The sequence below is a fragment of the Lotus japonicus genome, chromosome 2 (assembly GCF_012489685.1).
Source record: "Lotus japonicus ecotype B-129 chromosome 2, LjGifu_v1.2".
Taxonomy (NCBI): Eukaryota; Viridiplantae; Streptophyta; class Magnoliopsida; order Fabales; family Fabaceae; genus Lotus; species Lotus japonicus.
The window spans coordinates 40,182,477-40,204,898 of NC_080042.1; the positions used below are offsets into that span (position 1 = coordinate 40,182,477).

At 43.8% G+C, this 22,422-nt stretch overlaps 1 protein-coding gene across 1 annotated transcript; it reads right to left on the reverse strand.

Annotated features, from left to right (window-relative positions):
- Window positions 1–322: 322 nt before the first annotated feature.
- LOC130736424 (uncharacterized) lies at window positions 323–1,078 on the reverse strand. Its single transcript, XM_057588259.1, has one exon. It carries the CDS (start codon window positions 1,076–1,078, stop codon window positions 323–325), a length of 756 nt encoding a protein of 251 aa, XP_057444242.1.
- Window positions 1,079–22,422: the final 21,344 nt, after the last annotated feature.

Below are 22,422 nucleotides of genomic sequence, written 5' to 3' on the forward strand. Positions count from 1 at the left end.
ACCGGCGATCACTCCCCGCCCTCGTCAGCCCCGGGTGTCACATCCGTGGTCGGCGTACGACGGCGATCGTCCCGCCTGCGATCATCCTGCTGATGGCCCCCTTTATACCGATTTCCCTGCTGTCGTTCGCCGCGCCAGCGGTCACCTCGATCATTTAACGGCGAGCGTCCCGCCCGGATGAGCCTTTCAATCTCATTTTTCAAGGTGAAACAATCCCAGTGTCGTGGCTCGCCGAGCGATGAAACTCGCACCACTTTGTTTTATCCATCGCCACTCGAGGCGGGTCGGTCTCCTTCTCGCCTTCCTCAATCGCATGTGTGGCCTAGACCTCCCAAATTAGCTCCGTCAAATGCGCACTTAAACTTTCCCCCGTCTCTTCTCGCCGGCGGGAGTCGGCCTGATGCCACAGGCGAAGACGCTCGAAGCTTTCCTTCCTAGGGTATAACGGTTCCTTCGTAGCCTTCTCTGCTGACTTTACCTTCTTATCTCGCTGCTTATTGCCTTCTCCTTTTTCTTTACTTTGTTTGCCTTTCGACGACGCGTCCCTCTTATCGCCATCCTTTTCCATTTTTGCATGCTTTATTTTGAAAGCATCATCCTCCTCGTCCAAGATGTAAGTGTTTGCCCGCGCCCGGATCTCTGCCATCGACCGAGCCGGTTTACGGCTCAACTTACTGTTCAGCTTTCCTGGCTGCAGCCGGTTCTTGAAAGCGCGCGCGTAAGCATGTGGTTCTGACTCCTCAATTTTGACAGACGCCGCACTTAATCGCTTCACATACTGTTTCAAAGTTTCACCCTCTGATTGGAGGACATTGTATAGGTCTTCGATCGTTACCTGCTTGGTTTTGCTCGCGGAGAACTGGACGAGGAACTTCGAAGAGAAGTCACGAAAATTTGTGATATATCCCCGAGGCAGAGTCGTAAACCAAGCCATGGTTGTGCCTTTAAACGTCGATGGGAACATCATGCATTTCACTGCGTCGGAAGCAGCACTAGTTACCATTTTCGTGTTGAAATAAAGCAGGTGCTCCTTTGGATCAGCCTTTCCGCTATACGTTTCAAGAACGATATTCTTCATGTTGTCCGGGATAGCCACCTCCCTCACCGCCGCTGAGAATGGCTCAAACTCCGCCACGGCCTCGGCTTCGCTCTCCTTCGTCTTGTTGCTCGAAGCGATAATACTCTAACTGCTCCTGTAAGTAATCGTTCCGCTGCCGTATATCATCGACACTGCGGATCAGACGCCTCCAATCTCGAGTGCGCCGATGACCTCTGTTGCTCCGGTGAGGATGGCGGAGAAGGCAACGGAGGTGTTGGAGAGGGAGGAGGGGGAGGCGGAGGAGGAGTCAATTGCTCAGATTCTTCGCGGCGAACCTGCTCGCGTCGCTGCCTTCCTCTCACGCGACGCGGTGGCGAACCGCACCGCTGCTCCTACTCTCCATCGCGTCGTTGACGACGTGTCTCCATCAGACTTCACTAGCTAACCAAGAATTCAACCAAGAATCCAAAAACCGAAGAGAATTGCACGGAAAATCGAACTTCTCTCAACCAAATCACAATCGATGTAGTTCGGGAATCGAAATCTACCGATCCCCACAGATGACGCCAAATGTTCTATCCAAGAACATAGAGATGAGGTACGGTACCTAAGTGAAAGGATCGTGATGTGAGAATCTAGAGAGAGTAAGAGCGTAACCTCTTAGAGAGAGAAAGTAACTGAATTTCAATCTTGTTATTTCTCAAATGAGCTCAGAGTCCCTTACAATTGGTAACCGTCCCCTACTTATAGATTTGGGGGTTGGGCTCAGCGCTCCTAACTTCTCTTAATGGGCCAGCTGGGCCTCCCCGGAGAAGGCCCAATTTCCTGGCTTGCTTGTCGCCCCGGGGCTGGAGCGCCTGGGCGAGAGACCCTAGGGTCTCGCGTCTCGCCCAGTCCAGTCAGAACGACGTGAAACCAGTGGCAAAAGTTTCATAATAGAAAGGGCTACAACTTTTATGAAGACTACTTCTTCAAATTAGGTCACTAACACAGCTCGAAAAATGGTTCAAGAGCTCATAAATTTCCCGCGAGCAACCCGCGCATCATGCGCGCCTATCTTCTACCCACAAAATTTGGGAATTTAAGCATCCTAGGGTTCCTAAATCATGCTTCCTATCATTACCCACTATCATACTAATCCATAGAACATGAATCCAAACCCTTACGTCTTGAAGATCAAATTCTAGGTTTTCTTCTCTTTTCTCCTCTCCTTCTTGCTTTTCACGTGTTCTCTTTGTCTGCTAACTTCTCCAATTCTCAAATTCTGATTTTTTTTTCTATTTCAGTCCTATCCCTTAAATAGTCATAATAATGGGCCCCACTCTCAATTACTCACACAAAAACCTAACAACTTTATTTGTCTAAATCTTATACTATATCACATAAGATTTAAATAATAATCACATATATCACTCATACATAATTTAAATAATTTACTTTCAGCCTTCTGGCAGAGCTCTTCAACTTCAGTCATACAGGCTGAATCCTGGGATAACTGGGCAATAAGACACCCCGCGCGTAGGAGGCTCGAGATGGCTTCTTCCGCCACGCCATCAAGGTCGGAATTCTCAGCTCCTCTCATGTTATCAAAGAAAGGATCAGACAACATGACGTCGACAGGTGTGGGTTCCTGGTTTGGAGGAGAATTTTCTTTCTCGACAGCGTTCGGATGATTGACAGCAGGAGAACAAAGGCGAAGAGAGGGCGAGACAGCGAGAGCTTGATCCTTATCGTTACGAGCCGCTTCACGAGTTGGGGAAGCCTTGGGAGAGCTTACCTCAGCCTGTTGGGATGCATGGTCAGAAGGGGATACTGTTTGAGTTGGATCAGGAGCGGCGTTCCCGGAGACACCTCGGCCAGCGGGAGACTCTTTAAGAAGGGGCGAGTTTCCACCTCACCTCCTCTGGGGTCCGGTGCGCCCTCGCCCACTACGTCCTGGCGAGGAGCAGATGATTTGATGGTTTTGACCCCCTTGGTTCCCTTTTTCCTTAGCTTCAGCAGGGGGGGCAGTTATGGTTTCTCCGTCTGTGCCAAGGTCAGCTTCTTTGGATTTGTGGGAATCTTCCGCCAAAGAGGGAAGAATGATGTTGATGGTAGAACCCGGCGCCGGCTCGTCAGTCTCCGGAGGAATGACAGTATCAGGCGTGGGTTCGCTAGACCCGGGCACTGCAATGTGTGGCATTGCCCCGCCGACCTCAGGAGAGGGCGGCGCAGGCTCAACTGATGCGGATCTGCGTACCCGTTTCCCTGGGGAGGGGGCGGTGGCCTCGGGGTCGGCATCTGCGACAGTGCGTTTCCTCTTATTTCCGTTAGTGTTGAAGACGGGAGGAAATTCGACGGTTTCGGCGGCCAGGGCACGCTCCTGCTCGGTTTTAGTAAAATTCATTCCTCCGAGGATTGAACCAAGGGTGTTCTTGCGAGCGACCTCGAGCAATTGGGAACACTCAAGGACCGGAAGCCCAACGAGAAAGTGAAAGATGATTTTATCCCCATCACTCAGTGACGCATCTGGCGGCGACAGAGCATCGCGAGGGCTCTTGGTCCCGTAGAAGGGAAACAGGGCAGTCCCGTCCCGAAGGGTGAAAGCCTCAGGATAGGTGGGATGCACGGTTATACGAAAGTACCGGCGCCCGGGTCCCATCTTGACGTTGCTCTTGTAGGGGTGGAGACGTTGGCGGCCCGTGCGTGATTTCAGGGAAACCCACCCTGGGGTTTTGGTTTTTAGGGACTTCGGCTCCACGACGTAGAAGTAAAAGAAGTAGGCGATTTTGGTTCAAGGCTAACGACGTCGCAGAGAATCTCAAAACAACGGACGAAGGCCCAGGCGTTCTGATGTAGTTGGCAGGGGGCCACGTTGATTTCACTCATAACTTGGCGAAGAAAAGGGGAGAAGGGTAGCTTGATTCCCAGATCAAGGAACAAATATTCGTAGACATAAAAGAAGTGGGGTCTCTCCACGCCATAATCGACCACACGATGCTGCCAGAGCCGGCGAATCGATAGACATCTCCCAGTGACGAGAACCTCTTCGAGAGATTTCTCATAGCAAAACCCACCAGCCTGGTGGGCCATTTTAGTAACAGACTCATCAGAGGACAATATAGAAGTTTGGCAAATAGCCTTTTGGACGGGGGTTTTATTTGCGGACTCTAGGAGGGTGGCGAACACCCGGTTCCAGAAAGCAATGATCTCACCCTCGCCTAGGGGGAGTCCTCCGCAAGGAGGAAGGTCAGCTAGAGGCGGAGGCGTAGGGGCCATGCTTCGGGATCGAGAAGATTTCTTAGTACGGCGTGGGGATGTCATTCTTGCGGAAGGAGAAGAGTGGGGTGAAGATAGGGTGCGGTGCTAGGGTGAAAGTTTTTGGCAGGATGTAAGGATCTCAGAAGTGGTGAATGATGGAACAAGGGGGATTTAAAGGTTAAAGTGGGAAGCAGTTGGGAAATCGTGTCTGGTCTGGTAGAGACGAAGTAATTGGGCTGACTAAAACTTATGTAACAAATGGGCCGTGCAACCCATGGTCCAGCCGGACCAAAACCCAAGCTATAAATAAAAGAGGACCGCCCAAGCGGCTGGGACCTATCATTTCACGCATTTTTACTCACTTTGTTTACTTTCGCTTGCTCTCTAAATTGGTTAGCCTTAGTCTGGGGTTCTATACCGGAACATTGGCGCCCACCGTGGGGCCGAAGGATACTTTCCTAGGCTTCGTTTTTCACCACGATGGTGACTCAATCCGGGGCGAACGGAGAGAGGAATCATGTTCAACAAAATGATGTTCCTCCCGATGTTCTTCAGCGGATCATGGACGATTTAAATGAACTTCGTCAACATAATCAACAGTTACAAAATCAACTTACTGATCTCAATCAGACTCAGGGTTTACGAGAGGGCGATCGAAGAATAGCTGAGACGGTGGTGGACTTTCAACCTTTCACAGAGGAAATAGCGAATACCGCCGTCCCAGACAATTTGAAGACGTTGAAGCTTGATTATTACTATGGTGATTCAGATCCAAAGGACCATTTAGTGTATTTCAACACGAAAATGGTCATTGTAGGCGCATCAGACGCGTTGAAGTGCAAAATGTTACCATCAACTTTTAAGAAATCGGCAATGATTTGGTTTACAACTCTGTCGTCAAGGTCAATTGTCAATTTCACAGAATTATCTACAAAATTCTTGTCTCAGTTTTCTACCAGTCGTGCACAAAAAGTAACTCCGGCGACATTATTTAATGTTCGTCAAGGACCAAATGAGACTTTGCAGTCTTACATGGGGCGTTTTAATCAATTATCTGTTCATTTGGAGGATAAAATGCCGGAAATTTGCATTGCAGCTTTTGAATTGGGTTTGAAGCCGGGTGGTTTGAACAGTAATTTGAGTAGAAAACCTGTGGAGACGATGGCGCATTTACGCGAAAGGGTACAAGGATACATCAGGGAGGAGCAGAGTGATCAGATCAAGAACAACCGCCCGAATGCCGCGGTTCCAGGGCAGAAGCAGCAGTTTGAGGCGAAGAAGGGAGCGGTTGCAGATCAATATTCGAAGGGATGGACCGAACGTGGCAACGTAGGGTATAATAATCGTAACCGTTATGACGGCCGATTTGATAACCGTTCTAATTTCAAAAATCGTGCTCAAGCGTATGGAGTGCGTGGGCCAGGACATTCGATGACGTGGACTCGGAACCAAAATGATCGTGCAGTACCTTTGGCGGTTAATTTGACTGAAGCTTTGCACACGTGTTTGGAGGCGAACGTTATTCGTTTTCCACGGCAGCCAAAGCCGTCAACGGGTTATGTGGATAAGAAGAAGTGGTGTGAGTATCATAGGATTTCGGGACATAATACTGACGATTGTTTCACGCTGAAGAAAGAGATAGATAAATTGGTGAAGGCTGGATGTGTGAAACAGCTTGAAGGGCGAAGCAATTCTGATGAGGCAGGCACTTCAGTAAGGCGAACTGAAGATGGAAAAGAAATTGAGAGCGATGGTCAAGATAGGCAATCGGATGGAAAAGCAAAGGGCCGGATTCATTCTATTTTCGGTGGATTTCGCGGTGGAGGAATAACTAACTCAGCTCGTAAGAGGTACGTCCATTCCATTAATGCTATTTATTCTAACGATTGGGGAAGTTGGGCAACCAATCAACCCGATATAACGTTTACTGTGCGAGATTTTGAGGGAGTACAACCTCACGAAGACGATCCAATTGTTGTAATGCTGAGGATTGCTGATTATGAAATTGATAGGGTACTTCTGGATCAAGGAAGCTCGGCGGATTTGATTTATGGTGACGCTTTTGAAAAGTTGGGGCTAAATGAATCTGATTTATGGTGGGTTTTTCTGGAGAAAAAGTATTTGTTCGAGGGTATGTGGAATTGAAGACTGTCTTTGGAGAAGGGAAGAATGCGGAGACATTTGCTATTAAGTTTTTGGTAGTAAAATGTACTTCGCCGTACAATGTACTCATTGGGAGGCCATCACTAAACAGATTGGGAGCGATCATTTCTACAAGACACTTAACAGCGAAGTATCCATTGAGCAAAGGAGGAGTTGGAGTTTTAAAGGCTGATCAAATGGTTGCTCGAAAGTGTTATTCAGAAAGTTTCAAGCAGTATGGGCACATGGGAAAGAAGGCAGTGAAAGAGGGGCATCGAGTCTATGAGGTGGATATAGAACAGTCAGATATTATTTTGGATCCTCGAGAAGGATTCATTGAGCACAAGATGAAATCAGAAGAGGAAACTAAGGCGATCCGGATTGGTGAGCGAAATTTGAAAGTTGGTGTCAATTTAACTACAAGTCAGGAAAACAGGTTAGTAAAGTTGTTATCTGAGAATATAGATTTATTTGCATGGAGTGCAAAGGATTTACCAGGAATCGATCCGGAATTTATATGTCACAAATTGGCTTTAAATCCTGGGGCGAAACCTATTGTTCAGTTCAAAAGAAAGATGAGAGAAGAAAAGGCAGAGGCAGTGAAGGTGGAAACAAATAAGTTACTGGAAGCTGGATTCATTAGGGAGGTTAAGTATCCAACTTGGTTGGCGAATGTTGTAATGGTGAAGAAGGCTAATGGAAAGTGGCGAATGTGCACGGATTATACAGATTTGAACAAGCATTGTCCTAAGGATTCTTATCCTTTACCGAATATTGATAAGCTTGTTGATAGGGCGTCAGGATTCGGAATGCTTAGCCTCATGGATGCATATTCAGGGTATCATCAGATAAGAATGTACCAGCCTGATGAAGAGAAGACAACTTTTATGACAAATCAGGCGAACTATTGTTATCAGACTATGCCATTTGGGCTGAAGAATGCGGGAGCAACATACCAAAGGCTGATGGATAAGGTGTTTGACAAACAGGTGGGGCGGAACATGGAGATTTATGTAGATGACATGGTGGTCAAATCAGAGGAAATGATGGCACACTGTTCTGATCTCGAAGAGGCGTTTGGCGAGCTAAGAAAGCATAACATGAGACTTAATCCAGAAAAGTGTTCGTTTGGAATTCAAAGTGGAAAGTTTTTGGGTTACATGATCACAAGGAGAGGAATTGAGGCGAATCCTGATAAGTGTAAGGCGATACTTGATATGCAGAGTCCAACCTCAGTTAAAGATGTGCAGAAATTAACAGGAAGGATAGCAGCTTTATCTAGGTTTCTTCCGTGTTCTGGGGAAAAATCAGCACCATTCTTTCAATGCTTAAGGAAGAACAAAACTTTTCAGTGGTCTGAAGAATGTGAAAGGGCGTTCCAAAGTTTGAAGGATCATTTATCCAGGCCACCAATTTTAGCCAAACCAATTCCAGGTATTTCATTATCAATGTTCATTTCCATATCTGATAATGCAGTTAGTTCAGTCTTGTTGCAAGAGAATAAAGATGATATGAGGATCATATATTTTGTGAGTCATGCTCTTCAAGGAGCCGAAGTTAGATACCAGAAAATTGAAAAGGCTGCATTAGCTTTAATTATATCCGCCAGGAAATTAAGACCTTATTTTCAAGGCTTTCCAATTGTGGTAAAAACTGATTTGCCACTTCGCCAAGTTTTGCAAAAGCCTGATCTGGCTGGAAGAATGGTTTCCTGGGCTGTTGAGTTGTCAGAATTTGAAATCACTTTTGATAGGAAAGGTCTGGTTAAAGCACAGGTATTGGTTGATTTTGTCAATGAAATGTCTTCCAGTGAGAAAACTATGGAAGTTGGCGAATGGAGTTTGTCTGTAGATGGTTCATCCAATGTCAAGGGAAGTGGAGCCGGAATAATCCTAGAAGGACCAGGTGGCGTGACAGTTGAGCAGTCACTCAAGTTTGACTTCAAAGCAAGCAATAATCAGGCAGAGTATGAAGCTATAATTGCAGGTTTGAAGTTGGCGATCGAGATGGGGGTTAAGAGCATAATGATTAAAACAGACTCTCAAATAGTTTCCAGGCAAATTCAGGCGAGGGATGCACAGCTGGCTAAGTATTTATTGAAAGCTCAGGGATTGATAAAGCAGATAGGCACAGTGCAGGTCAATTATGTTCCGCGGGAGGAAAATACAAGGGCGGATATTCTGTCAAAGTTAGCAAGCACCAAGAAGCCGGGGAACAATAAGTCAGTCATCCAGGAAGTTTTAAGCAGCCCGAGTATCGAAGAGGATGAGACAATGATGGTGTTAACTTTAGCAGATTCAGATTGGATGGGGCGTATCAAAAAGTGTTTGGAGGCAGAGGGCTCTGATGTGCTGACATTTTCTAAGGATCAAATTCACGAGGCAAGTCGTTACACATTGCTGGGAGATCAATTGTACAGAAGAGGGATTGGAGTGCCTTTATTGAGATGTGTCTCTAAAGATGAGGCGGAAAGAATCATGTTTGAGGTTCATGAAGGTGTGTGTGCAAGTCATGTGGGGGGCAGATCTTTGGCGGCGAAAGTGCTCAGAGCAGGGTTCTATTGGCGAACTTTACGAGGGGACTGTATGGAATATGTGAAGAAGTGTGATAAATGTCAAATTTATGCAGATTTACATAAGGCGCCGCCTGAAACTCTTAGCTCAATGAGTTCATCGTGGCCATTTGCAATGTGGGGAGTGGATATTCTGGGACCGTTCACTCCAGCAGGTTCTCAGATCAGATTTATTTTGGTTGCGGTAGACTATTTTACTAAGTGGATTGAGGCGGAATCAATGGCGAAAATAACAGCAGAAAAAGTCAAAAAATTTTATTGGAAAAAATTGGTTTGCAGATTTGGCGTTCCAGCAACTATCGTCTCAGACAATGGAACACACTTCACTAGCATGAGTGTGAAGGATTTTTGTGCAGAAATGGGAATTGAGATGCGATTCGCCTCAGTTGAGCACCCTCAGACAAATGGTCAAGTAGAGTCAGCGAATAAAGTTGTTCCGGTATAGAACCACAGACTAAGGCTAACCAATTTAGAGAGCAAGCGAAAGTAAACAAAGTGAGTAAAAATGCGTGAAATGATAGGTCCCAGCCGCTTGGGCGGTCCTCTTTTATTTATAGCTTGGGTTTTGGTCCGGCTGGACCATGGGTTGCCCGGCCCATTTGATACATAAGTTTTAGTCAGCCCAATTACTTCGTCTCCACCAGACCATAAGCCCTCAAGACACTAAGACTTTGTGTAAGGCGAAAGTGTCTTTGATAAGCCCTCAACTATTTACATCACATAAAATGTCAATAAAGGCGTATAAATTCAAATACTTATAAACCTTAACAAACACCTAATGAACATCATCTTTGCGTGTTGAATCAACTTGTCACATCCACTCAGCTGTCACTTCATATGCCCTTACCATGGCAGATTTCAAAGCCCTTATTGCTTTTCCTGCCATAAATACATCAAGTAGATATCCTGCATATTTTTGGGAACTTGGTGCTACAACAGTATCATGCGTTTTAAAACTCCATTAATACAATCATCAAAATGGAAGTAAATGCAATAAAGCTGTTATTGAATGTATAAGCGAAAAGTTGTATCTTTTCTCGAAACGTCAACAATTTTGAAACGTCACATCCCCCGGGCTAAAATACCCCCTCAGTCTACCCCTGCAACAAATCTCATCCCTTCAATATTCAAATTTCTCCTACCAACGTGTCCTTTTGATCCAATCGTCAGAACCCGTGCCTCGGGTCCACGTATGAAGGCACGCGTCCATTCGCTCACCATTTACCACACCCTTTCATCTTCATTCCTTTGTCTATATAAAGTCTAAAATTTCTACCCCACTTCCACACTTCATTCTTCCATATTCCTATTCTCCCTCTTACCATAGCTAACAAAAATTCAAACTTTTAGTCCTTCCTATTAAGTTCACTCGACGTTTACCATTTTCCACCCACATTTAGTGACACCATCTCCAGAAAGCATTCAAATCTTCATCGTTCCCAGGTAAATCCTTCTTCCCTTTTCCTTCTGCATAGTTACTACTTTACATGAACATTGGGGCATTTTCAAACCCAGAAACTTGAACTTTCTTCAACCCAGAAACTCATTATAAATCTTGAACTCTCTTCAACCCAGAAACTCATTATAAATCTCTTGCATGCTCGGTCCTACAACTTAACCCAACTCCTACCTTCATCTTACTGTTCTAAAATTTTTACTTTCAGGATTCCTTCTGAAAAAATGGCTGCCAAACGAACACGTAGGGAAACTTCGCCACTTAATGTTCAAACCACTGCAGACTCTTTATGGGTTTCTAGTAAAATCAAAAAACAGTTTTCTAAAATCAATTCCTCAAAAGCTGTCATAGACTTAGTTACCAAATATAACTTTAGAAAAGATGGCCTAGATGCCCACCTGGATATACTTCCCTGTTCCCCTGACGAACCATGTTGCTTTGGACAGCCAGATAACCAAGGGCGAAACTTCACTTACCTCTTTGAAAGCCTCTTTTTCGACTTGAAGTACGAACTCCCATTTTCTGATTTCACCTGTTCTATTCTAACCCTGCTAAATGTAGCCCCTACCCAACTTCATGGTAATGCGTGGGCTTACCTGAAAGCCTTTGAAGTCCTCTGCTTAACCTTAGGCATCGAACCCACTAGCAACAAATTCTTTTATTTTTTTGAAACCTGTGGACGCAACGTTAGGGGCGAATATGTTTCGCTCGCTACAGCTAGAGGCTTGGGGCTGTTTACCCTTTTCAAAAGTCATTACAAACATTTCAAAGGAAAGTTTTTCAAACTCCGTGAGTCTGATCGGTGTAAGGATATATTCTACTTCGATGATGGAAGCCCTCGATTCCCTTTTTATTGGACGAACCAATATGAGGTAATCATCAAAATTCCTGATGACGCATTGACACCTGAGGAACTAGTTAATTGCCGATTTCTGTCAAACCTAGGATTAAACCTTAATGATTTTATGACCGCCCTTTCTAAAAATCAAGTGGGTGTCTACATTGGTAAGGCATCCTAACTTACATTTTCCTTTCCTGCCTCACCTTATGTTTGTTGATATTTTAATGTTCCTCACTTGTTGCAGGCAAAATGGCTCGCCTATCAGAGGAAGATATCCTTCGTTTTCGTTGTGAACAACAAGCTGCACGAGAAAAGAGGAATCCCTCCAAGTCGCTCGCTGATCAAGACACTAGCCATTCCGGCACTGAAACGGGTCGCCCTACTAAGAAGAAGAAGAAGAAGAACGAAGATCCGGCCTCTGCCAAAAGCAAAATCATCAACCAAACTTCTCTGGAACAATTTATGGGCAAAAGCGGTGCTCTGGAGGCGAACAAAGGATGTTCATCAAGCGGTCCGCCCCCTTGCTGGAAGAATTTATTGAAGGAATTTGAAGAATTGTCTTCAACTGAAGTAACTTCACTGTGGGACTCGAAGATTGACTTCAACTCTCTCGTGGAAACAAACTTAGTGTTTGAGGCGGACCGGGAAAAGATGAGAAAGATTGGTCTGAAAGAAGCTTGTCAAGCCATGATGACTAAAGGTTTAGAGATTGCTGCCATCTCTAAAATGATCGACTTAGAATCTGCTGGGTTTGATGGTCTTACCAACGCCAAACTCATTGAGGAAAAAGAGAAAGAGATTGAAAAAATGAAAGCTACAATGAAGTTGTTGGACAAATCCAACAAGGCCAATGAGAAAAAAGCCGCTGATTTGGCATTGGAAGTTGCCAATCTAAAGAAGACTGCCGAGGAGAACAAAGCTTCCGCTCAAGCATTAAGCGAAGAGAATGAAAAAATAAGGGCTGATCTCGCGCAACTGACTACAGTGCACAACCAAATTCTGAATGAGAATTCTAAGATGACAACGGAGATTACTGAACTAAAATGTTCCGTCTTGGATCAATTCGAAGCTGGCTTCGCCAAAGCACTGAATCAAATCTCCTTCCTAAATCCTGACCTGGCGATTAACTTGGAGGGTTCAAACCCTTATGCTCGTATCGTGAACGGTAAACTAATCAGCCCAGATAACGCGGATGAGGAAGGAAATGAAGAAGAAGAAGAAGAAGCAGAACAAGAAGAAAAGAATGAAGAGGAAAATGTCAACACCAAAGAAGGAGAAGGAGAGAACCACTAGCTGAAGGTATGAAAAACGGTAGAAAGGGGGGGTTTGAATAACGTTTTCAGTACAAAACTACCACCTTAAAGATTTAGACAAATCTTTCGAGAACTTAAGTGCTAAAGATAAGAGATAGAAAAGCACACAAGGATTTTATCCTGGTTCACTTGATAAATCACTCAAGCTACTCCAGTCCACCCGTTAAGGTGATTTCTTCCTTCTTAGAATGAAGGCAATCCACTAATCAGGTAAGAGTTACAACTGCACTTGAAACCTACAAGTGACTAACAATTACACTAACTTAGCTCACACTAAGATTCACTCTCTTAGTCTTCTCTAGGATCCGATCAACCTTGATCTCCTAAAGGAACTAAACAAACTGTTTATCAAAGAATTGTTTACAAGAGATTTGCTTCTAAAAAGCTAATAGTAAACACAATGAATTTCAGATGAAAGAAGGCTTAGAATATTTTGAATATGTCTTGCGCGTATGTATTGCTTCTTCTTAGTTTCTTCTGGCCGCTTCTTTCAATCTTCAGCCTCTATATATACTCCAAGGATTAGGGTTGAGCGTTGCATGGGAAATGCTACCGTTGGAGGGCAGTTCTGGAAAATCCAGCTTCTGCTGTGGCTGAGAACATTAGGTAGGTCGTCAGGAAGGTACACTTGCTTTTGTACTTGGATAGCGACTTGACCTTTTAACCTAGGAGACTTCTGATCAGGGGAATACTTCATATTGGAACTTGTGAAGCCGGTTGATCAGAGTCAGAGGGAAAGCACAGATCCTCTGACCATTGTATCTTCTGATTCTGAACTCAGAGGGAAGAACATGGCCTTCAGAGTTTCTTGCTTCTGGACTTCAGAGTTTCCACTATTCAGCTTCTGGATCTTCAGAGTCTTCTACACCATCAGAACATCTGAACCTTCAGTGTTTCTTGGTTATCAGAACTTCTGGATCTTCAGAGCTTCTAGCGACTGAGTCCACATCAGAGTTGTATAGCTTCAGAACTTCTGAAGCTTTTCCACTGTTCATACTGAACATGGTGAATGCGAAAGCGTTGCTTGGGTTACCCTTTATACACAGTGCTTCTGATTTGTGTGAGATTAAAGTTGAGGTCAGAGCCTGTAAATAGCACACTCAGAAAAACACGTTAGAGTACCACAATTGTTCATATCAAAAGGTTAACTTGTAATCATCAAAACATAGAGTTGTACTACTAGATCAAAACTTGATCTTACAATCTCCCCCTTTTTGATGATGACAAAACTAAGATTTTTGATGAACAATTCTTAAACATTAAACTGAATTCACTCAGAGTTTAGAGATATAGAATACGACTTATCCTGATGTGAATAGTTTATCTTGCTCATTCGGAATTCAAGTCACTACTTGATTCTGAGCTTAGCTCCCCCTGAATCTAATACTTGATGAAAACGTTAGTAAAGTCTAGATTCTGAGCTAAAAAATATAAGAGTTCAGAGTGAAAAGCTTATGACATAGATGAAAAACGAATAATCAGAGCGCATAAGTGATCAGAGTCATGGACAAGGTATCAGAGTCTTGGGTATCAGAGTCAACTTAGAATCACTTCAGACTTGTATTTGCCCAGTGACACATCTATGGTCATGAAGGTGGAACTCTTAAAATCTCCAAAAGAAAAATAAGTCACACTAACACATCTTACACATCAAAAACTGGGTTTACTCCCCCTTTTTGTCATAAGCAAAAAGCTTGGGGTGTGAAAAACTTAGCTTGAAGTACAAGGTACTCCCCCTTAGAGAAGGTCTAAGTTTAAAAGAAAATGAAAACGATGTAGGAATCATAGTTAGGCGAAAACAAATAGAAGAGTTAATGCAAGGGATGAACGTTTACCACCGGTCAAGTGAGTAAATAGAAGGGTCAGTTACCAAGAACTTAACCTCGAGAAACTGTAAGAGCATTAACTTTCAGAGAGAAAGTGAAGCCTATAAAAAGCGTTGGAGAGAAAGGTAAGCTTCACACCTCGAATAATTTTCAGTAAAAAAAATGGCATCATACAACGTAGCACTAGAAGAGCTGAGGAAGAAGGCCTTTGAAGAGGACTTGTTCCTGAACATCAGGCATCCAGAGGGTGCAACTACCATCGCGGAGCTGACACGGACACTGCTGGAAGAGGACCTGCGTCCAGAGTTGGAGAGAGACCTGAAGGAATTTCTTGCCTTCGTGGAGGAGGTGCAAGAACTCAGCCGGCTTGAACTCAAGCTGCTGGAAGAAAAAGAAATCTTGGAAGAGAAGCTCAGGACTTCAGAAGAGATTCTGGAGAAAGATGAGCTAAAGGTCAGACTCAACAACATCCAGCATGTACTGGAGCGTCTGGAGAAGAATAGGTCAGAGCAGCGCCAGGAGTGCAGAAGAATGAGGAGGGATCCTCCATTCTAGATTTATATGATGTAAAAAAAATTATGATGTAAACATAGAACAATTATGAATAAAACAAGTTTGGCAAACATATGTGGCACAAAGATGTATATATATATATGTGCATATAGAATCACAAACGAACAAATTAAAATAAGGAAATAAAAAAGAAACAGAGTTTAAATAAAACAACGTTAAATAAAAAGAAAGAAAAAGAAGAGATCCTAAAAACTAAGGTTTGTCAGTGCGGCGCAGAAGTTCCATCATCATTTGCTTCATCTCAATCAGCATGGATTCATGAGTGTCAAGACGTTGTTCCATGATGTCGAGTCTGGATGAGCTTGTCTGAGTAGAACTGGAAGGAACATTCTGAGCAGCTTGAGGATCTGGAATGGAAGCAGAAGCAGCAGGAGTAAACATAACTGGTGCAAGTCGCTCTGCCTCAGCCTCAGCTTCAAGACGCTCTGCCTCAAGTCTGGCTTGTTCAGCCTGAGCTGCTGCTTGACGGGCAGCTTCTTCTGCTTGTTCTTTCTTTCTCTTGGCTTCTTCAATAGCTTCAAGAAGCTTATTTCTCTGTTCTAGTTCATGAAGAGCCACCCTCCTAGCAAGCCTTTGCTTTGCAGCCTCAATGCTCTGACTGCCCTCTGCATGCAGGAGCTGCATCATAATTGGAAACTGAGCCACTAGCCAAGTGCTCAGATTGTTCCACTCATCAGACACACTTTCAGCATACTCACTGAGATCAGTCTGACCGTGCACATTGCGGAGCCTCAAAGAGGCTTCATGATAGAAGATATTGATGCACTCAGAGAGAGATGTGGGTTGAAGGTGAGTATAGGGAATTATGGAGAGGTGGGGTTCAGGAGAGGCTGGATGATTGCTGCTATGGGCTTCAGAGGCACCTTGTGGAGAACCAATGTGAATCATGGGAGCATTGGGTTCAGAGGTTCCAAGGTGAGGGTCTGAAGTGTCAACCAGAGGGTGAGGTGATCTAACCGAGGATTGGTTAGACACTGATTGTTCAGGTTCAGGGTCTGGTTGAATTGGCTCTTGTTGTTCAGGGACAGGGTGAGCTTGTTGAACTAAGGGGTCTGCCTCTTGGATAGGATTGGCCAAGATAGGTTCATCTGGGTCAACTAGACGTTCAGGTCTAGGGCCAGGATATCTCCTAGGGCTTGGACAGGTAAGGTAATACTCTTCCAAGGCAGACACCTTCTCCTTTCTAACCTCCATGAATTTTCTAATTGATTCAGAGGTATTGGAGGGAGGAGAGTCAATAACATTGATTGGGAAGGATACAGGTGTGAAGGCTGTTGAAGAGTCTGTATCCGTGGTTCTGGCAGCAGGACGTTCTGATGCTCTGGGAACAGAGTGATCAGACGTTCTGGGTTGTGGTTCTGTTTGGTTGGGCTCGGGTTGGTCATGGATGATTGGTTCAGAGGATAATGGGTCGTATGGAATGGTAAGGAGAGAGGTTGGATCTTCTGACCTAGAGGTTGGGTTCTGAAGCAAATTCTAGAGTGGTGCTTCAGTAGGAGAAGGTTGAAAGAAGGAGGATCTTGGGGAATGTGGTGGAGAGGAGGTTTGTGCGGCTGGTTGAGATTCTGGAATAGGAGTGAGGGGATTTGAGGAGTGTTGAAGCAAGGCAGAAATAGGAAGTGCATCAAATAAATTCAAATCATCATCAGAAGCAAGTGCATGCTTACTTGAATGTGCTGATGATCGAGTCACTCTGGCAGGAGCTTCAGTCCTTCTGACCACTGCAGCAGCTGGTTCCACCCGAGTAGGCTTCACCACGATTCTGACTTTCTTCTGCTTCTTCTTAGGAGGACCATCCTCACTATCATCACCATCATCATCATCAGGCTTGCTCTTCGGCTTCTTGACCAGAGGGACATCAGATTCCTCTGAGGATTCTTCCAGAATCATCTTCCTCTTGGTTTTCTTCTTGGGAGGAGAAGGAAACTCTGGAGCTGGTGGAAGTCTGCTGACGAAATCATCAAGGTCAATCTCGAATCCTTGAGCCCTGAGGTCTTCAACATAGCATCTGATGGCGTCAGGATGGTCTGCTTGAGTCCACAGAGGGTAGTCATTCAGAGGCATTCTTCTTCCTCTGATCTCAGAAGATGTGTCTTCATGAGCAGGAGCAATCTTCTTCTGGATTAAGCCAATCTTCTTCAAGGAGTTTGCAGTGAAGACATCACTGACAATGGTGCTCAAATCCTCTGTGCAACCAGCATTGATCAAATCTTGCACCAAGTTGCTTTCAATGAGAAAGTCTGAGAGCAGCCTCCCAAAAGGGATATATTTGATTGCAGACTTGATGGAGGCGGTGGTGCGAGACTTCCGGATGCATTCCTTCAAGTAAGAGAACAGGAAGTAGGGAAGGCAGATCTTCTCCTTATTTTGAATGAAGAACAGCATCGCCTTCTGGTTGAAGTTGATGTAATCTGGGGAACTGCCCTTCGGTCTCTGATTGATGCAATTGAGTAGGATCTTGTGCCAGATCCTGAGTTTGGGGTGAAGGTCCATCACCTTGTAACTCGTCTTGCCTGGTTTGAAGGTGGTGTACAGAGCCTGATTGACTATGTCCTTGGTGCTGGGTTTCAGCTTCGATTCCGTCAGTTGGAACCGATACCCATAAGCAGTTTCTGCACCTAGCAGATTCACGAATGACTTCTCCGTGATGATGATCTTCCTGCCAAGAATATGAGATACCACTTGAGTATCATCGCAGTCGGCGTGCTTCCAGAATTCCTTAACCAACTTCTCATACACCGGTCCTCGAAGTCGATTGAAGTAGTTTCCCCAACCTTGAGCTTGGACTTCAGGACGAAGATCAAACCCATTTGCAGCCAAGTTATCGAGGTTGAATCTCCATTCTGCCAGGACTTGGAGTTCCTCAGGAGGAAATACGCAGTGAACGGCACAGCCCCGTTCTGCAATAGGAACAATCTGCTCTTAAGCTTGAACTGGTTCTTGTGCCGGGTTCTCAGAGCCCCTTTGACCCGTTGCCAAACCAACTACCATGTGAGGGAACTGAGGTGCATCTGCAGCAGATCTTCTGGTTTGTCTCACCATTTTGAAGAGGTTGAAGGTTTGAGGTAGAAGATGAAGTTTGAAAGATGAAGAGAGATCGAGAGAGAATTCGAGAGGAGCGGTTTTTGAAAAGCAGAGAGTGCGAGAGTGAAAACCGGAAGTGAACGAGAATCGTGTGTGTATAGTGGGTTTTATCAAATAACCGTTGTTGATTCAAAAAGCACTTTAAGATCAACGGTTGAAAATTAAAGATAGATAGTAACAGTAAAATACACAATCACACACAGGAGATAAGCATATCTACACGCAATCATAACAGACTGTCACACGGGCACAAGGAATTATGCATCAGAAATTCTGACACACGTGTTGTTGTCTCAGCTTCAGAGTCAGTACCAGTGGGCACACACACACACTCTGATTGAGTTACCTTCTGGACTAGACATCTTCTGATCAAGAAGTATCATAGTCAGAGGTTCTGATCCATCTTCACTCTGGACAAAAGTCCATGTTTAGATTTTTCAGAATAAAATTAAATCTATCCTCTGCTAAGGGCTTTGTAAAGATATCTGCCCATTGATGGTCAGTATCAACAAATTTCAGAAGAAGTACGCCCTTCTGTACATAATCTCTAATAAAATGATACTTTACCTCAATGTGCTTTGCCCTTGAATGCAAGATAGGATTCTTACTCAATGAGATTGCAGCAGTGTTATCACAATATATTGGGATATTGCTCTCAAGGATCTGATAATCCTCCAGCTGATGTTTCATCCAGAGCATCTGAGTGCTGCATATTGCTGCTGAGATATATTCTGCCTCTGCAGTTGATAGTGCAATGGTTGATTGCCTCTTGCTTGCCCATGAGACTAGATTGCCTCCCAGAAATTGACAATTTCCAGAAGTACTTTTTCTCTCTGTTCTATCTCCAGCATAATCAGCATCACAATAACCTGAAAGCTTATACTCTGATGTTTTCTTATACATCAAGCCAAGGTTAGTGGTGCCTTTCAGATACCTTAGGATCCTCTTAACAGCAGTTAAGTGGGTTTCCCTTGGATCTGATTGGAAACGAGCACATAAGTGAACACTAAATAATATGTCTGGCCTAGATGCAGTTAAGTATAGAAGTGAACCTATCATTCCACGATAGAGCTTCTGACATACTTTACCACTTTTATCTTCTTTCTCCAAAATGCATGTAGGATGCATTGGAGTCTTGGCCACTGTAGATTCCAGCATATTGAACTTCTTCAGAAGTTCTTTAGTGTACTTGCTCTGATGGATATATGTTCCTTCTGGTGTTTGATCAACTTGTATTCCCAGAAAGTACTTTAATTCTCCCATCATACTCATCTCAAATTCAGCCTGCATCATCTCAGAAAATTCTTTGCATAGAGATTGATTAGCAGAACCAAATATAATATCATCAACATAAATTTGCACAATTAAGATATCATCTTTATAAGTCTTGCAAAAAAGAGTTGTATCTACTTTACCCCTTACAAACTCATTCTCCAGAAGGAATGAGCTAAGTCTCTCATACCATGCTCTGGGAGCTTGCTTCAGACCGTAGAGTGATTTCTTCAATTTGAACACATGGTCTGGTCTCTTTTCATCTTCAAAACCTGGGGGTTGATGAACATAGACTTCCTCTGAGATATAACCATTTAGGAAGGCACTCTTTACGTCCATCTGATGTAGAACTATGTTGTGATTTACTGAGAAGGAGATCAACAGTCTGATTGCCTCCAGTCTTGCTACTGGAGCAAATGTTTCAGTGTAGTCTATTCCTTCCTGCTGGCTGTAGCCTTGAGCAACTAGCCTTGCCTTGTTTCTGACTACATCTCCTTTCTCATTTAGCTTGTTTCTGAATACCCATTTCGTTCCAATAACATGGACACTCTCAGGCTTCTTCACTAAGCTCCAAACATCGTTCTTGGAAAATTGATTCAATTCTTCTTCCATGGCCAGAATCCAATCCTTGTCCTGAAGAGCTTCATCTATGGACTTGGGTTCAATTAAGGACACTAATCCTTTCAGACTCAGCAAGGTCTCTTCAGAGGGTCTGAAGGCAGATCTGGTTCTGACTGGTTCATCTTTGTTGCCCAGAATCAATTCCTTAGGGTGAGCTGCAGTGATTCTGCTCTTCTTCAGAGTTTGTGAGTTAGAGGGACCAGCTTCTTCCTCTGGTTCATCTTCCTCTGGCTCAACTTCCTCTGGAGCTTTGCCTTTGTCAGAAACATTAATGCTTAAATCTGCAAACTTTTCAACTAGCTTTGACTGGTCAGAGTCAAGCTTATCATCAAATCTAACATGAATAGATTCTTCAATAGTCTTAGCATCAGTATTATAAAATCTAAAACCTTTAGATCTATCAGAATAACCAAGTAATAGACACTTAGAAGACTTAGCATCAAATTTATGCAATCTATCCTTAGTATTGAGAACATAACAAACACAGCCAAAAGGATGAAAATAAGAAATGTTGGGTTTTATGTTCTTCCACAATTCATAAGGAGTCTTATTCAGAATTGGTCTCACAGAGATTCTGTTCTGAATGTAACATGCTGTATTTACTGCCTCTGCCCAAAAGTGCTTAGCCATGCCAGTTTCTTGGAGCATGGTTCTAGCCATCTCCTGAAGAGTTCTGTTCTTCCTCTCAACAACACCATTTTGTTGAGGAGTTCTGGGACAAGAGAAATCATGTGCAATTCCATAGGAATCAAACAGACTCTCAAACTTGTCATTCTCAAACTCTCCACCATGGTCACTTCTGACACGCACAATCCTACAAGCCTTCTCATTTTGCACTTGAGCAATGAAGGTAGAGAACACAGCATGAGACTCATCCTTGCGGGTAAGAAACTTTACCCATGTCCAGCGGCTATAGTCATCAACGATAACCATCCCATATCTCTTGCCACCTATAGACTCAGTTTTCACTGGTCCAAACAGGTCGATATGCAGAAGTTCTAACGGCCTTGAGGTTGAGACAACATTCTTTGCCTTGAAAGGGACTTTTGTGAATTTGCCTTTCTGACATGCTTCACAAAGAGCGTCTGAAGCGAACTTCAGATTGGGTAAGCCCCTGACAAGGTTTAGCTTGCTCAGCTGAGAAATCTTTCTCATACTGGCATGCCCTAACCGTCTATGCCATACCCACTGCCCTTCATTAACAGACAGAAGGCACTTCACATTCTGAGCCTCCAACTCAGATAATCTGATCTTATAAATGTTGTTCTTCCTCTTGCTGTTAAACAGAACAGAGCCATCGATCTGACTTACAGCCCGGCAGGACTTTTGATTGAATATAACATCATAACCCTTGTCAGCTAATTGACTTATAGACAATAAGTTATGTGTTAAGCCGTCTACCAATAAAACATTATCAATGCATGGACTACTATCTACACAAATAGTGCCAGTACCAATAATTTTACCCTTTTCATTTCCTCCGAAGCCAACTTCGCCTCCAGGCTTAAGTTTCAGCTCTCGGAACATACGCTTTTCTCCCGTCATGTGACGCGAGCATCCACTGTCCAGATACCATGATTGGTGTTTCAGTGGAGCTATCAAGGATATCTGCAACATAGATAATCTTGTCCTTAGGTACCCACTTTCTGGGTCCTCTTTTGTTAGTTACCCCAGAGGTTCTGATCACCTTGGGTGTCTCAACATAATATTTTAAAGGAATATTTGCATGATATTTAGTCATAGAGAAAGATCCCTTTTTAAGAGGGTTTTTAGCAATTTTAGCAGGTACAGGATCAGGCAATATGGTACCAGAGGGAACAAAGCATTCATACAAGGATTTAGCTTTAGACACAGAAGGCTCATTTCTAATTGGTTTAGAATAGCCAATGCCATGCATTCCATTTCTGCTTACGCCATAGATCATTGAAGCCATTAAGCTTCTATCCACGCTTTTAGCTAGGAATCTTTGAAAAGACTTTTCATACTTAGATTCATTTCTACAATCAGAGGCATCACAGGCAACAATTTCTTCTAACTTAGCAATCTGGTTCTTAAGCACAGAGTTAGAATTTACCAAAGCATGATTTTCATTTTTCAAATCAGAAATAATTTTCCCATGTTCAGAAGGAGTCTTGGAGACAGCAGATAAGTTCTTTTTCAACTTTTTATGCTTAGACAATAAAGAGTTATACTTATCCATGATATCAGACAAAGCATGTTTCAGTTCAGAGGTAGAGAAAGAAGCAAATACCTCATTTTCATCGTCTGAGTTAGGATCTCCTTCTGATTCTGAGTCAGAGTCAACAGCTTCCTTTGACTCTGCTCCTTTGTCTTTGACAATTGCCATGAGTCCTTGGACTTCACCATCAGAGTCAACATCCTCTGACTCTGATTCATCAAATGTCACCATCAGACTCTTCTTCGTCTTGAAGTGCTTCTTTGG